A 17,011-nucleotide genomic window follows, 5' to 3' on the forward strand; every position below is an offset into this window, starting at 1 on the left:
TATCAAATGTCTTTCTCCTTCCAAATTCTGTGGTTCTATAAATGTATTTCTGTGCTCAGATGTGCAGGTGAAGTATTGACAGTAGAAAGAGAGAAAAGCCTTTTCCTCTACCAAATGCTGGTCAAATCCTTCCTATATTTGAACTTTAGTAGAAATTGCACATGGTTCTTCAATGAAATAGAAATTAAATGAAAGTTGAAAAAGAGATTGAAGATAGAAGAATAATGGCTTTTTTGGAATCCATAATAGCCTTTGGATTTTGCTACTAGGCTCTGTTGACCAGACCCTTGCAATTTCTACCTCTTTGGCGTACCTGGCACTGAATAGTTCACATTTTCATTTCAGAACACAAGTTGCTCTTTTTTTTTTTCCTTCTATTTGCTAGATTATTCTCTGCTTTTACCTTCTCACTATAGTTGAACTATACAACCCCAGGCCACATTATCTGCTTTATATTTCTATAGTTGGGGAGATAGTTTCTTTTGCAGATTATCAGTCAACTTAATATTAATTATTTCAAAATCTGATCAACCAAGACTTTAGTATTCTACCATCTTAGGTCAAAAAGAAAGAATCTGAAAAGCATCTCCATAATAATCGAGACTTTACCCATCGATGTGAAAAGTAAAATGGTACAGCTTCTTTTGAGATCAACCTGATAGAGCCTCTAAAGTATACACATGTAGCCAGGGTCAATAGGTACTGCATGACTGTAATCCCAGTGATTCAAGAGACTGAGGAGGAGGATCGCAAGTTCAAAGCCAGCCTCAGTAAATTAGCAAGGCCCTAAGAAACTTAGTGAGACCCTGTCTCAAGATAAAAAATAAAAAAGGGCTGTGGATGTGACTCAGTGATTAAGTGCCTCCAGTTCAAAACCCAGTACCAAAAAAAAAAAAAAGTATACATATGCAATTACTATATGATGCAGTAATTCCATTTTGGGGTATACATCCAAGAGAAATGCATACTAAAACGTGAACGTGAAAGGTCTTAGTAGTGTTGCTATAACAGCCCAAAAGTGAAAATTATGCCAAATGCTCATCAGTTGTTAACTGGATGAATAAAACATGAGCTGATTATATAATGGAATATCATTTGGCAACAAAAAGAAAGATTTATCCTTCAAAAATGGATAAGTTTTGAACAAATACATTGAATAAAAAGTCCTGATCATAAAAGATGACATACTATATAATTTCATATGAAATGTTCAGAATAGGCAAATCTATAGAGACAGGAAGTAGATGAGCAGTTGCCTAGAACATTGATAGAGTGAAAAGAAGCAGGGAGTGACAGCTAATGGACTTGGTATTTCTTTTTGTAGTGATGAATATATTCTAAAATTAATTGTGCTGTTTTATTTCACCACTATGAATATACTAAAAATCACTGAATTGTATATATGAATGACTGGATTTTAAGGTATATAAATTATATATTAATGTAGATACATGTATATGTATGTGTATAAATATACATATATATGTATATTCATGCAAATGTGTCCTTTTTCCTAGAGTAAATATGAATAAAGTCTAACTCAGAAGTTAACTGCTATTTTTTTTTCTATTGCCACTGATTTTGTGTTTTCTAGAGAAACCTCTTCCCCTACTCTCTCAGCGTAAGTGTTTGGAGGTTTGAGAATTAAACCAACAAAAGACAGATTAACAAGATAAAAGTCATGCAATTTTTATCAACATTTATACACATGGAAGTTCACAGAAAGAAGTGAAATTCAAATAAGTGGTTACATTCATCAATTTATATGTTTTTTAACAAAGCAAAGAGAATTTGGGCTTTGAGGAACAATAAATCTTAAGGAATTGACTAGAAAATAGATGGAACTAATGGAAGATAAGGACAATTTTTGTGGGCTGTGTTTATATAAAATCATCTTGCTTCTGGCTCCCATCTTCAATAAGGGTCATTCTTCTTTTCAGGTACTAGGGTGTCTGGGGAGGGACACTTCATCAAAGGGAAATTCATACCTTGATTTTTGACAGCTGAGCAGAGGGCAGAGAACTCTTCTGAAAAATGTTCATTCTCAGTTGCCTTCAGCTCAATGTAATCCTTATCCCAAAGTGGTACATAATAGGGTAGAATATTCTGGTCCCCTTCATCTTCTAGGTTCCTCAGCTATGAGAATGAAGCTTTTATTTCTTTTCTTTTCCTTTTTAATTATTTTATGAAACTTGTCATTAATGATGTTTGTTTTTTTATGTACTTCATAGGAACTAAAATTAAAATGGCAGCTGAATCAGCAGCACCAGGAAACTCAGTCTTCTAAATTGCATAACCATTGAAGTTAACCTTTAAAATTGAAATTCTACAGCACAAAAGATTTAAATGCTAAAAGATTCATAAGATGAATCTTAATTTGGAAGTATATTTGTGCAAGAAACAAAAATACGATAGAAAACGATTAAAATATTATTTTCAGTGCATTCTCAGCTAGCTTCATAGAGCTAGGAAGGTCAGAGTGAATAATTAATAATTTTAGCAAAAACTATCAAGAATTTTTAATGAATGGACCCACCCACTATGAACCAAAGAAATGACAAACTCCAGGACTTCCCACAAAATATTTTTTTTCATGAAAGTTATCAAGAAAGTTTTAAAATTTTATTCATAAAGAGGGACATTCAAATACTTAAAATTAATAAAAATATTTCTATATTCTACATATAGAAAGCTTCAAAACTAATTTCTGTTTGCTAAAAATAATTTACACAGTAATATGTTTTTTTAAAATATCAAGGTCATAAATTTTTAATGTTATTTTCCAAATTAATTTATAAAGCTAATGTGAGTTTTGTATTGTTTTTGTGGCGGTGGGGATTGAACTCATGATCTCATACATGCCACATAAGTATTCTACCACTGAGCTATATATTCCCAGCCCTAGAATCAATGTAATTCTAATCAAAATCTCAATATGATTCATTGTTGTTTTTAAAAATCAGGAAAAATGGAATAAATTCTAGAGGAAAATGGACAGAAAATGTACTTTTAATATTTGAACAGTAAGAGCAATAACAGATGTAGCATGTTACATGTTTGAATATATAAAGCTACGGATACAAGTACTGGGCAAGCTACTATGACAACAGGGTCAGGAGAAGAAAATGATGAACAAGAGTAAATGTGTCCTCTATGTGAGAGTATTCTAGTGAAATCTTTTAAAACAGTATGTTTGTCATTCTTTTTACCTCCTGAAGTTCCTTTTGAACTGATTGCTATTTTTTTTTTAACATTTCATTGCTGTGGGTTGAACCCAAGGCCTCATACATGCTAGGCAATCATTCTGTCACTGAGCTGCATCCCCAGTCCTGATCACATTTTTAGTTTAAATTATTCACCATTACATCCCTAGTCCTGATCATATTTTTAGTTGAAATTATTCACCATCACATCTAAGATAAATGCTTATGGAATTTATTTATGATTTTGTCATAATTACTATTTGTTTACAGTAATTCTTAAGGAGTCAAATGGAGCTTGCAGAGGGAATGGAGTCTTCTCACTATACACAGCCCTCTCCCCATGTTCTGATGTGTACCTCCTGATGAAGAATGACTGCTTCTCTAGGAAGCATTTCCTTAGTTAGCCACAGATTAGAATAGTCTCTATTAATAATTAAGTACTTTGTGGATAAAAAACTGAGTGCCCCTGACATAAAGTAAAATGAAAATCTTCAATAGCTTTTATTCTGTGGATCAGAACTCTCTTATCAACAAATTTAAAACTATTGCTGTCTTTCCGGCCTTCCTCTAATCCTTAAGTCTCTGTCCATTCCAACCACTTTGGCTTTCCTTGACACACCACATCTTGTGGTCATCTAGATTTCTCCTTGAAAAGAGAATAAAGATTTTAGAAAACCGGCTTCAGGTCTTGACTATCCATAACCTCATTCCCTTGCCTGTTTGCTATCCCTCTCGCCCATCTGGGAAATATACATATCTGTTTGATTGTGTGCTACCTACAGTATCTGTGTTGAGCACCCTTGAAGCTCTTTGCTCATCCCCAGAAGAGAAGCAAATGTGGCATTTAACTGAACTGCTTACTTCAGCCAGAGTAAGGGAGATAGTTCCAAAAGCTCTTACTTGACAGAGTTTCATCACTAAATTCTGTATATATGATTTTTCCAAGGTTTAGTACAATGAGATTTTCTTTGAGAAAAGTATTATGATATAAATTAAAACACCAGATTTGTAGTCAAAACCCTGTGGACTTGCTTTTTATTGGTTGCATGTGCCTGAGCAAGACACTTAATCTTCTCTGCTTTTTTTAAAATTTAACATTATGTATATATTAGCAAAGTACATGATCCTCATAGTGATAGTGGTTGAATAAAAGAGATGTTTTGTAATTATTGTCATATTTTGAAGGCTCTATGCCTGTAGACATGAAATTAATATTTTTATATGTGATGCTGTTTCAAGCCAATATAAAGTGAAAGATATATATTATTTCTGTTTATAAGGAACCACAGAGTTTCAAATCAATTCATATGTAATGATTCAGGACCTTAAAAATAGCAATGTCTTTGCAGCCAAGTGTGTAGTCTAGCTAAACAGGTGGTTTTATAATAAAGATAATCTGAAGTTTTTAATAAGCGGTATTAAACATAGACTGCTAACAGTGCACAATTGGTAACTTGTTCCTTTTATAATAGTGCTTTAGTATTCCACTGAAACATGGTTAGTGGATGTGCAATATTCTTTGTTACCATTATGAGGGACTGTGTATATGACAGCTTCTCTACTGTCTCTGCTGTTAGCTGGGAAAATTCTGGGAGCAAGAGCAGCTACTATCAACAGGGAGCCATATTAATTATTTGAAATGTGCCTCATAAGAGGAATCAGCAGAGTTTATTACAAGTCGAATATTACTTGAAACGGGAAGGTTACTCTAACTGTTATCATAATCTATGTATCATTAACTTTCCTTGTTTAGGAAAAGAGATTAACAACCCTGTAAATTGCTATAGTAAATGTGAGAAATATAACTGCATATTCCCATGTAGAAAGGAAGTGGTGGATTCTTCACTTCTACCCAAACCTTTTTTTACATAAAGCAGCTTTAGAAAATGAACTGACTCTGTAATTATGCTTCCTTGCCTCAAAATCCTAATGGTTTGCTGCATCATCAATATAAACTATAGTTACTATGAGTATTAGAAAAAAATTGTATTTAAGCTAGCTTTTTTTCCCCCCTAAGACAGGGCCTCACTGTGTTGTCCAGAGTGGTCTTGAAAATGCTAACAGTTTTTTAAAATCACCATTTTGACTTCCAAATCAACTAGCACTTAAACTCATAAGACAAAAAGCATATTACACTTAAGTATGTGAGCAGATAGAATGCTTTATTAGAAATAGAGAATAAATCCAGCTATTTGCTTTTTAAATTATGACTCCTTCTTGTTTTTCCATCAAATACAATAAGCAGGTAGGAATGTTTTATCTATTCAAATAATGGAAGAAAATCCTCAAGGTAAAATATAAGTTAATCAGTGCTGTCAAGTGGTCTAAATAATTGTTACTCAAAGTGTCATCTGTATGTTGAGTGCCAGTTTGCAAATTGTTTATTACTTCTCTGCAATAAAATGAGTACAAATATTGAAAGCAGGTTGACAGAGCACTTAATATCTGTTTAATCTAGCAATAAAAAATGGGAACTTGAATTTTTTATGTCTTTGAAGTTTTTCCATTTCATTTTTCTTATAACTCGTTTTTAAAGTATCACTGCATAATACATTTATAATTTAAATAAAAGGAGAGGAAGACTTGTTGAAGCAACAATTTATTTGGGTGATGTTTGGATGATTTATTCTATATTTATGTTTGGGAAGATTTGTCTAAACTCTGAAGTGAATACTAATTCAATGTAGAGCTAGAAAATATGCTGGTGGGACTGCAAATTGGTGCGGCCAATTTGGAAAGCAGTATGGAGATTCCTGGGAAAGCTGGGAATGGAACCACCATTTGACCCAGCTATTGCCCTTCTCGGACTATTCCCTGAAGACCTTAAAAGAGCGTACTACAGGGATACTGCCACATCGATGTTCATAGCAGCACAATTCACAATAGCTAGACTGTGGAACCAACCTAGATGCCCTTCAATAGATGAATGGATTAAAAAAATCTGGCATTTATACACCATGGAGTATTACGCAGCACTAAAAAATGACAAAATCATGGAATTTGCAGGGAAATGGATGGCATTAGAGCAGATTATGCTAAGTGAAGCTAGCCAATCCCTAAAAAACAAATACCAAATGTCTTATTTGATATAATGAGAGCAACTAAGAACAGAGCAGGGAGGAAAAGCAAGAGGAAAAGATTAACATTAAACAGAGACATGAGGTGGGAGGGAAAGGGAGAGAAAAGGGAAATTGCATGGAAATGGAAGGAGACCCTCATTGTTATACAAAATTACATATAAGAGGTTGTGAGGGGAAAGGGAAAAAAAAAACAAGGGAGATAATTAAATTACAGCAGATGGGGTAGAGAGAGAAGATGGGAGGAGAGGGGAGGGGAGGGGGATAGTAGAGGATAGGAAAGGTAGCAGAATACAATAGTTACTAATATGGCATTATGTAAAAATGTGGATGTGTAACCGATGTGATTCTGCAATCTGTATTTGGGGTAAAAATGGGAGTTCATAATCCGCTTGAATCTAAAGTATGAAATATGATATGTCAAGAGCTATGTAATGTTTTGAACAACCTATAAAAAAAGAAAATATGACATCATAAGAACAAAAGGCGTAATAAGACAGAGCTTCTATGTCTTAACATTTCCTTTTGTGTCCACAGGACAAGCACATCATGGACAGGTTTCCTATATCTCTCCACCAATTCACCTTGACTCTGAGCTGGAAAGACCCCCTATTAGAGGTGAGTTCTTCCGTATAAAAAAAAAAAAAAAGAAACAGTAGTTTCATCAGTGATCAACATTCTTTGATGAGGTTCAGTAATTAAAGACAGTTAGTTGTAAATATGTATTTTGTACTGCAGTGATTGTTTAAAAAGCAGGGATTAAAAAATAAAGTGTGTGAGTAGTCTGGGAACAGAGAGTCTTTCTTATATTTGAAAGTGTGAGCTATTGTTCTGGGGAATACTTGTAAGCCAAAATATAACCAGAATACAGCAGCTTCATAAAACAGGGATCTATAGTTATTCAACTAATGGTGGACAAGTTGAGATCACTAGATAACATTACTTTTTTACAAGAATTTTCTTTTTTTCCATTATCCTATCTTTCATATTATAATATCTTGATCAAAAGCATAATGACACATTTATTTTTAGAAATTGTCATTTTATTGTGATTCCATTTAAAAGTTATTTTATTATTACTAAAATCACTTAGTTTTAAAATTAAATTATGTATTTTCAAATTGGTGCCACTTGATGTTTTAGTTAAAGCTTTGTTGAATAGTCATACAAAATGAAAATCCAAAGGTTAAAACTAAATGATTCAAAATACAAGTAGAGATGCTTGGCATGGTGGTGCATGCCTGTAATCCCAGCAACCTGGAAGGGTGAGGAAAGAGAGCCATAATTTCAAAGCCAGCTTCAGCAATTTAACAATGCCATATCTCAAAATAAAAAATAAAAAGGTCTGGAGATGTGGCTCATTGGTTAAGTGCCCCTGGCTTCAATCCCCAGTACCAAAGAAAAACACAATTTGAGAATTATTTTTTGTGCTTTTAAAAAAGCACTTATCCTGCTGGGCACAGCATCATATGCTTGTAATCCCAGAGGCTCGGGAGGCTGCGGATGAGGGTCACAAATTCAAAGCTAGCCTCAGCAACTTAATAAGCCCTATTCACTTAGTGAGACTGTCTCAAAATAAAAACTAAAAGTGGGCTGGAGATGTGGCTCAATGGTTAAGTGTCCTGGGTTCAATCTCTGATAAAATAAAGAAAGAAATAAAAAAAGAAAGAATGAAGCACTTATCTATGGTTTTCAGAATGTTTCATAAAAAATGTTTCATAAAAAGAGATCAAAGCAGATTTTGTGTGTTTGTTTTCTGCAGTACTGGTATGGAACCCAAGAACACTCTACCTCTGAGCTATGCTCCCAGCCCTTTTATTTTTTTGAGACAGGGTCTTACTAAACTGCCCAAGCTGGTCTCCATCTTGAAAATTCTCCTGCTCTGCCTTCAAAACAGCAGGGATTGCAGGTGTGTGCCACTGTACCTGGCTCAAAAAAACTAATGATTTTTAAACATGTCCTTAAATTTTATAAATACCAGTTATCCCAAGGTCACTTTTTGGTTTTAGCTAATGCAGCACTTTCTCTTTTTTTTGAAAGTATCACTTACCTGATTAAAAAAAAAAATTAGATCTGATTACTTTTTAGCATGTTTTATGTCCAGGCTTTTTACCTCTTGTCTAATAAATTTCTGCCAGCTTGTCAAGGCACTACTGTATTATCAGTTTCTCAGAAGGGAGGAGCTCTATGCCTCTGTCTGTGCTTCCTTCCATTATAACTAAGGCATTGTATTTGATAGAGCAGCATGCATGTTTCCCTCTCTTATCTGTATGCTCCTGGAGGGCAAAGGGTACCATAATTATTATTTCTCTCCAGCCATTGGTCTATGCTTGACACATATCGGCAACTCATCCAGTGATTTCTGTCCAAATGACTAACAGTCTAGCTTTTGAAAAATGCATTTATGTTTTTTAAGAGAAAAAGGAGGCAGGGATGAAAAAGGAATCCCACAGAAAGGAAACAGAATGAACCACAACATGGATGTATGAAATTATGTGGTATTTCTAAGGTAGTATGCTGGATGTACAATAACATGGGAGCAATTCTACAGAGGAAAAAAAATGGAATAATGTAATTAAGACTGTGAAGGTTTCTGTATTCTTTACTAAGGAGTTTGGAAAAAAAGAACCATGAAGTACTTTTGGGTGTTTCCCCCCCAAGTCAATGATGTGTTACATCATAACATTTCAGTTCTTCATATAAAGAAAACATCTCTGATGTTCCTATAGATAGTGATCTGATAAGCGAAGAAATTAGCAGAGGAAGCTTATCCAGCAGTTCAGACAGACGATGATGGGGCAATTAGGAATGTGTTTCTGACCATGAAGTAATTATTGGTAAACATGGAATTGTGTTTTAAAACTATTTTGAGTTTGGCACAGTGGTGCTTCCTTTTAGTCTCAGTTACTCAGGAGGCTGAAACAGGAGGATTGCAAGTTCAAGGAGAAACTCTGCAAATGAGGCAAGATTGTGTCTCAAAAATAAAAAGGTCTGGGGATGTAGCTCAGTGATAGAGTACCCCTGAGTTCAGTTCCCAGTACCACAAAATAAAGCAACAACAACAACTCTATTTTGAAAATGAATGATGTGTGTGTATATACATGCACACTAACACAACATTACCTTCTTTCTTTTCATGTTCTATAATCCATGAATCATTTTGGGTTTATTCTGTATGTCACCATCCTACCTTTTCTCATTTTCACTGTAATTTTTTATGGAAATGTATTATATGCTAGTGCTGCATTTATTTATCATAATGTATTTCTTTTTGACATATGTACAGTAATGTCTTACTAACCATAAGGAAAATGTAGTAGCAACTTACACAATACCATTAAATAAAATGTATTCTCTACAATTGCAAAGTAGCTGTTGTATATAAATTCAGTGGCACTTATCCACTAATGAGTAAATTTGAGAGATTCTGTTCTTTAATGTGATCATACATGGTATTTGGTCACAAATTTATGCTTGTGATAACTTTATGTGCATTCTTCAATTTACAGATTTTATTACTGAATAGAGGTGTAAATTCCAATAGTTTACTAGTGCATTAATGTCACAATACATTACAAGGTAATTAACCAGAGCTGCCACTATAAATAGAAAAATAGTCACAGCCTTCACTATAAACTACTTAATAAAAATAAGGTCCTGAATCAGCATTCACCATTATAGTAATTTTTCTTGACATATGTCCCATTAATCAGGACTTTAAAAAAATAGCTTCATCTGGAAGTAGTGTTATTTTTTAGCCATTCATTATTAAAACAGGTTTGTTACAATTTTGTACTTATTTTAATGGGATTGGTTATATATTTCACTATGAAAATAAATTCTACATGTCTTTGAGACACATTTCCCACTTTATACAAGTGGAAATGAAAGAAATACTATTTTGGTTATTTTGTGGCAAATTGGTAAATAATTGCATTGTAATTCTTAGTAGGGCTCATTAAGTATTGGAGTTCTCCAAGTCGTGTGTCCCTCCAATTTTTCTTTCTTGCATCCTTTATTTTGCCTCCTAACTATTCATATGCAAAATATCCTTCTCTAAAATTCTGTCTATATTACAGGCAGAACCACTCAAGAAAAGTGATTGTGTGGGACTTGGTGTAGAAGCTGAATTAGAGTCCCAAGCAGAGGCATACATTGTTGGGGATTCAGACATAACCCATCATACTCCCTCCGGTTGAATGTGCCGTTTTTGCTTTTTCATTTGCTTGTGTCATTGTTTTCCTATGCAACTTGGGGATGGCCTTGGCTGTCAATCATAGAACCCAACCTAGGAGTTCTTCATATCGCTAGCAAGTAAAGTTGGATAAATTCATATGAATTACAAAAAAAGATATTAACTTCTAAAATGTCCTCCATTTATATTACTAAAGATGATATTTTGAATGTTTCACTATATTGCATTTATTTTGTATAGTCTTTCTTTAGGTAGCATCTCAATAAGAAGTCTAATATTGAAATGTACTAGTTTGTACATTTGCTAATTTTGACAGTTACAATCTATACTCTGAGAAAAGAGCTCAAATATTGGCTCACATTTGAGAAAATTGCATCTATTTTTTTCCAGTTTTTTTCTATAATAGACTGAGTAATATAAACATGGTTCAATTGGCACATAATCAATGAACTAGAATAATGCCAAGCATTAAGTTTCATGTGCGAATTGAATTACATTCAGCAAATCCACACACTGAAAATATTTTTTAAAGTTCAAAATAAGCAGATGGTCCTGCCTGGTGCATCTACATTAAAAATAGACTGTAGCCAAGATTTAGCATCACAAATTAGAGATGTTAACACACAGTATCAGCTAGTGAAACGTAAAAACATTTCAAACTGATTAAAGTAAAATAGGAATGTGACATCTGGCATTGTTATTCCAGAGTTTCTAGGCCCATTCTCTAATATTCTACAATGGGTGCTTTTCTAACTAATCTGGTTAGTATACACTATCTGGCAGAACATAAATTTCCTAGCTTTACCTATGCTTATCCCAAGAAAATGAAAATGCTCTGGTCATGGTACTTCAACACGCTTATCCTACACTTGTGAATGCCTAACAATTATTTTTTGATAGGAGGGTATCATGTAAAGTATGCTGTGCACATCTCTGAGATACAGAGAGTACAGCTTGCTATTTTAATGACAAACACAGCTTCATTTATTATGTACCTTTTATCTAACCCTGTAAAAAACAAAAGTTACTGCATATTGTCTCATGTAGTCCCAGAAGGATCTTATTTATTTAAACTTAATGATCAATCATGATCATATTTTTAGCATCAATCATAGTATCATAATACTATATAAACACTGATTGAATTTGGGTTGAATTTAATTGAAATTAAATTCTAAACTTAATATTAAAATATACCCATCATTCAATATTGTCAGGCCTAACTTTGAAGGTTTGTAAACCTATAACATACTTTCCAAATGTAAGTTGTTTAAAAATTAACATTAAGAATTTGAAACAAGTTATAGCACTCTTGTTGGCCCCTTGTGGAATATAATTTATATGCTGAGAATAATTATCCCAGAATGTAAAATGTTCTGGTAGTTGTTAGGATCAGATGACTTGTCCTTGTCAACTCTAAATGAGCCCCAGTAAGAAGAGGAGAAGAACTGGTTCAAAACCTCTTTCCACATTAGTTGATGCAATGGTATTTCTAGAACTCAGAGGACATTAAATAAAGGCTTGATACTGTCATGTGAACATCTCTTTCAGGTTCCATATGACTCATGTTACCTCCAGGAATAATGATCCTTGACTTAAATATGATTTTTCCCTGATGGAGTTATTGCTTATGGAAAGGGGAAGTCACCAGGATTAAGATGTCACTAGGTATCTATGATCTGATGCAGATTTCTGAGCTTAGCCTTTCCCCACATGGTACCCTCTGACTCCCTGTGTCTTTTCTCCTAAGTTTACTCTCTAGCTCAGCTCTTCTAAGACTGCTAGTAAGATTCCAGGACTTCTTTTCTTACTTTGCTTTTAGTTTCATTCAGAAAAGGAAGAGTATAGTTGCTTAATCTTGTTCTGAGATAAAATATTTAGCATTTTCTAAATATCGTGAGTTTTTACAGAGAAGTATTGCTAATCAATAGAAATAATAACATTTATTATATAAATTAACTTTTTTTTTCTTTTATCATGTTACTGGGATCAAATCTAGGGCTTCATGCATGCTTAGATGTGCATTTGCTGTACCTCTGAGCTACATTTCTAGCCTCTATATAGACTAGGTGTAAATAGTATGTTCATAATAAAACTAGTTCAGTTATCCTTTCACTTACACTTCCCAAAGACAGCCAGTCATATTATTCTCTAGGCTTTTTACAGACACCACCTTCTTGAAAGACCTGTTGTGAATACTGGTCAGTTGTTCCCAGATCTAGTCCAAGAATTTCACATGGATTATTGTTTCATTGATTTCCCAAATCCCAAGAAGCAGGTCATGTTATGATTATTATCATTATTATTTGTGTGACTGAGAAAGTAGACAGGTTCTTTAAATTCATAAGGGTAAGAAACATTGGGCCAGGATTCAAACCTAGGCACCTGTAAGAATCTGTTATACAGTGTGTCATCTTTCCAAAGGAACTGCAACTTCACTTTCAGTATTATACACTGAAACAAGTAGTTCTTAATGAGATATATTACTAGCAGAGTTTGAGGAAGTCTCCAGTATAGTTTTTTTTTTTGTTGTTTTATTGTTTGTTTTCTGAGAAATACCTTTCATAATCTCCATTATACCTTAAGATATTACACAAGTATCTTAACACTCATTTATTATTTACTACCCACAACAACTAACTTTTGTGTGCCTATTGTCTTCATGTACACAACAGAGTATCTTTTTTTCTACTGCTATTCTGTTAACCTTTTACTGTTTTCATAAAAAGTTGTATTGTTTCTCTGAAAATGGTATAAAATCATACTGCAAAAACAAGGTCAATCATTGATAATGTAAATTGTATGAGATAATACTAAATACTATTATCTTTTGTGATAAAATATCCTATTTCAAAATATTCAAAGTTCTCTCCCCACAATGGCTAATGTTTATGTAATCACCCTAAATTAATTTCATACCTATGTAGTAAAAACAAATTACCTTCCTGCCTGAAGCAGACAGCTGGCTGGGAGTTGTGTTGGCTGCTACTTGCAAAGCCTGAGAGAATGAAGAAGGCCTGCTTTGACTCCCCAGATGTAACCACCACTCTCATTTCCACCTGCTGAACACTCACAGCTGCAAAGTTCCAAATTATTTGGCATATTCGTGCAATTTGTGCATGTATGAGTACACACACACCACCACCACCACCACCACCACCACCACCACCACCACCACCACCACTTGTGAAGAGAAGAATCTTTTTGACTATAACAATAATGTCTTGGCAATAGAGCTAGAAGATAGGGATGGAAAAAAATTGTTCATTAAATTCTTAAATATGAAGTTCTTTTCACTCTCAGAGTCAATTATCTGATATTAAGCTTCATCTTTTATACCTAGTGAGTATGGGAGAGAATATTACAGGTCCAACGTCCACCTACATGTCACATTTAGGAGAATGAGGATCTTTTCTTCACAGTTGCTAAAGAGTGGATGTCCTTGTTTGGAAGACACTGACATTAGATAATATTTTTTTTTCACTTTCATGCCCCAGGCAGCATTTCCTATACACTTAGAGGCATTTGGTCTCTTTGCTAGTTCTGCCTCTGGGTCCATCAGTTATTTCAAATTCTTGAGAGTCCAACAAAAAGCAGTATCCCTTGCTGTTAATTTTAGCATTAGGGTTCCTTGGATGGAGTCAAATGGAAGTACACAGCATGAATACCCATGCTTACAATTAATCCTGATACTATAATTTGCTAACTGTGTGACCATGGACAAATCCCAAAGCCACAGTAGTTCATATTCTCTAAAAGCTCTCTTTCCCAAGCTTAAGTATTAATTATCAAATATAACAGTGCCTTGTGACTTGTAGAATGCTATATAAACATTAGTTAATATAATTTAGCAGCAATACTCTTGTTCTTCTCTGAAATTTGTTATATCTTATCAATAGAAAGATCAAGAACAGTACCCAACAGAGTTTTCAATGTTTTTATCTTCCTTAAATTCTAGCAGCTTAATTAGGATACAATTTCAATCTTATTTTTTAATTATTTTCCTTGTGAATGGTTGTAAACTAAAAGTCCCAACAATGTATCAGCTTATTATAGTCTAAAACAAAACTGTACATCAACTTTTCTCTGAGCTATCCTGAAAGATTTCAACTTATATTCATAATTCAACAAGCAATTTTAAAATACAGTTATGTATTATACACTGGTTAGAATCTTATATTAGTAGGTAAGGACTCCTATAAAAAGTCTCTTACGGGTTGGGGCTATGGCTTACTGGTAGAATGCTTACCTCAAAGGTGTGAGGCCCTGGGTTTGACCCTCAGCAATCCATAAAATATGGTGGATATAACAGTGAGTTGTTACTGAATATTAGAAAATGTGAATATAAAAATATCCCAAATCTTTCTTGGTTATGGAGATAATTGTGTGATAGGACCTGGGGGAATACAGACAGAACTGAGGAACCATATTACTCTTTCTCCAGTCTATCTGAGCCATATGCTTATTAAATAATCAAATGGAATCTTCCAACAAATTCTTTTCAAATGTGTGCAGTTTAATTAGATCAAATTAATTTTTGATGTGACTGCATTATAATAAATACCTACTATATGCAGTATATTCTTCTGAGCAGAGCCGTAAAGTACAAGAGAAGAGAGATTTTGCCCTTGTTGACTTTACCTTGTAGCAGGGAAGTGAATAATAAATAAGTTGTTGATTAAAAAATCAAGATTTCAGATAGATTATCGTCATATTTATAAAAGAGATATAAGGTGGGTGGATGTTATGAATGAGCTATGCCATTAACTTAAGCCAGATACCTTTGTGTCTTTCCACAGTCTCAGAATTTATTGGATGATAATAAATTCACAGGTATTATGTTTTCATCTTTTGGAACTCAGTACTTGTAGGTCACTGAGTAGTCATAACTGGCAATCATAGATTCTTTTATTCAAGTCTCAATTACTTATATCTCTAACACTCAAGTTACACATAACACTTTACACAGTGATGTAGATAGGTTACAGAAAGGCTAAGAACAAGTTAAGGTGGCCAGAATTTTAGAAGGCTGCACTGAGAGCAAAGGCAGAAAGCAGATACAAATCCAAGAGTCATTGCAGGTAGTCAGATCAGAAGAGGAACCAGTAGAAGAACTTGTTCAGGGTGCAGTACTCTTATAGCCATGAACTTATTTAGGCCTGGGTCTAAAAGGCAGGCAGTTTTGAAGTGGGCCAACTCAAGCAGGGAGATCCAGCTGATCTAAGGCTGGACAGAGACTGGGAGGTTTGTAGCCTGTTCACCCTGTTCACCCTCTCCCTTTTGATGGGTTCAGGAGAGAGGATTACATGTGGTCTGTTTTTCAGGCTCATAGACTGTTTTTTTTTTTTTTTATATATATATCCATGTGTCCATGAGCTTCTGATTTAATTCAGTAAGTTCATAGGTGGTCATTCTTTATTAGCACAATTATTTATTTATCATTTTATGTCTTAGAATTATGCTGTGCAGCTGGGAATTATTATTCCTTTCAATAATGCTATGTCTCCAAAATCTGGAAGTTATCTATGTGCCCAGACAAGTCCCTAAGTCTTTCTGCCTTAAGCCCTTGAACGCTAAATGGAATAGCTCAGGGTAAACTGTGTTTTATAAAATGGAATAGCTCAAGGCTAGGCACAGCCTAAAAGCTGTTGTTTCATTCATCACAGAGTAACTCAGAGTTGGGCACAGCCTATTTCCCAAAGCTGTCAAGTCACTCTGGAGAGGTGACTACTGAACTGAAATAAGAAAGTGAATTGGCCATAATTAAACTTGAAGGATAGCATGTACAAGGGCCCTGAAGTACAAATCCATGCTGTGTTAATTCATTTGTTCACAAAGCAAATAGTAGTTAGGGCCTCATATTTTCCTGGTTGAGCAGTTTACAAGTCTATCAAGGCTTTATTATCATGGAGCATATACTCTAGACAGAGCAGGGAAAGTATAAATTTTAAAAAAAGGCACCAAATAAATGGATAAAATAATGTCTAGAACATAGTAAGAATAGAGATCTGAATCGTTTGCCGATCCTGAAGAGCCTTCCAGGACATGAAAGGAGTTGGGGTTTTATTTTAAGAGCTGTGAGTATCCCTGAAGGGTTTTTACACAGAGTACTACATAATCTGATTTCGATTTTTAAAAGATGACTCCAGCTACAGGGTGGAAAATGGCCTAGAGGGAAGCAAATCCAATCATATTGGCGTGGCCTTTCCTTAAAATTTCATTTACAGAATTCCCTCCTGCCACTTCAGTTCTCTGAAGATTCTCTTTCCTTCTTCCTCCTCCATTTTCCACATTAGTAACTGGCCTCTGGGTAATGTGTGACTTCTTTTCTCTGGTCCAGTTGTAGCAGAAGAGTTTGGAAACTGGCAAATTCAAATTGTAGGACTAAGTGCTGAGCTCTTTAGAAGCAGTGCCTGGGGAAACACATGGCTGGATTCCAGTAAATGTCCTAGGGTTACAGTTTCTGCAGAGAATAACAGCATTGTTTAACCAATGAAAACACTGCATTTTCTGACCCCACAAGGGTCAGGTCTCAT

General features: G+C 34.4%; 1 protein-coding gene across 2 annotated transcripts in view; it reads left to right on the forward strand.

Moving 5' to 3' along the window:
- Nucleotides 1–17,011, forward strand: part of ADGRL3 (adhesion G protein-coupled receptor L3) — a 788,620-nt gene that overhangs the window by 562,540 nt on the left and 209,069 nt on the right. For both annotated transcript variants that reach the window (XM_081302961.1, XM_081302962.1), the window contains one exon: nucleotides 6,818–6,898. In XM_081302961.1, coding sequence (XP_081159087.1) covers nucleotides 6,818–6,898 — 81 coding nt within the window. The remainder of the gene's footprint in view (nucleotides 1–6,817; nucleotides 6,899–17,011) is intronic.

The sequence above is a fragment of the Spermophilus citellus genome (assembly GCF_964194105.1).
Source record: "Spermophilus citellus genome assembly, chromosome: 8".
Lineage (NCBI taxonomy): Eukaryota > Metazoa > Chordata > Mammalia > Rodentia > Sciuridae > Spermophilus > Spermophilus citellus.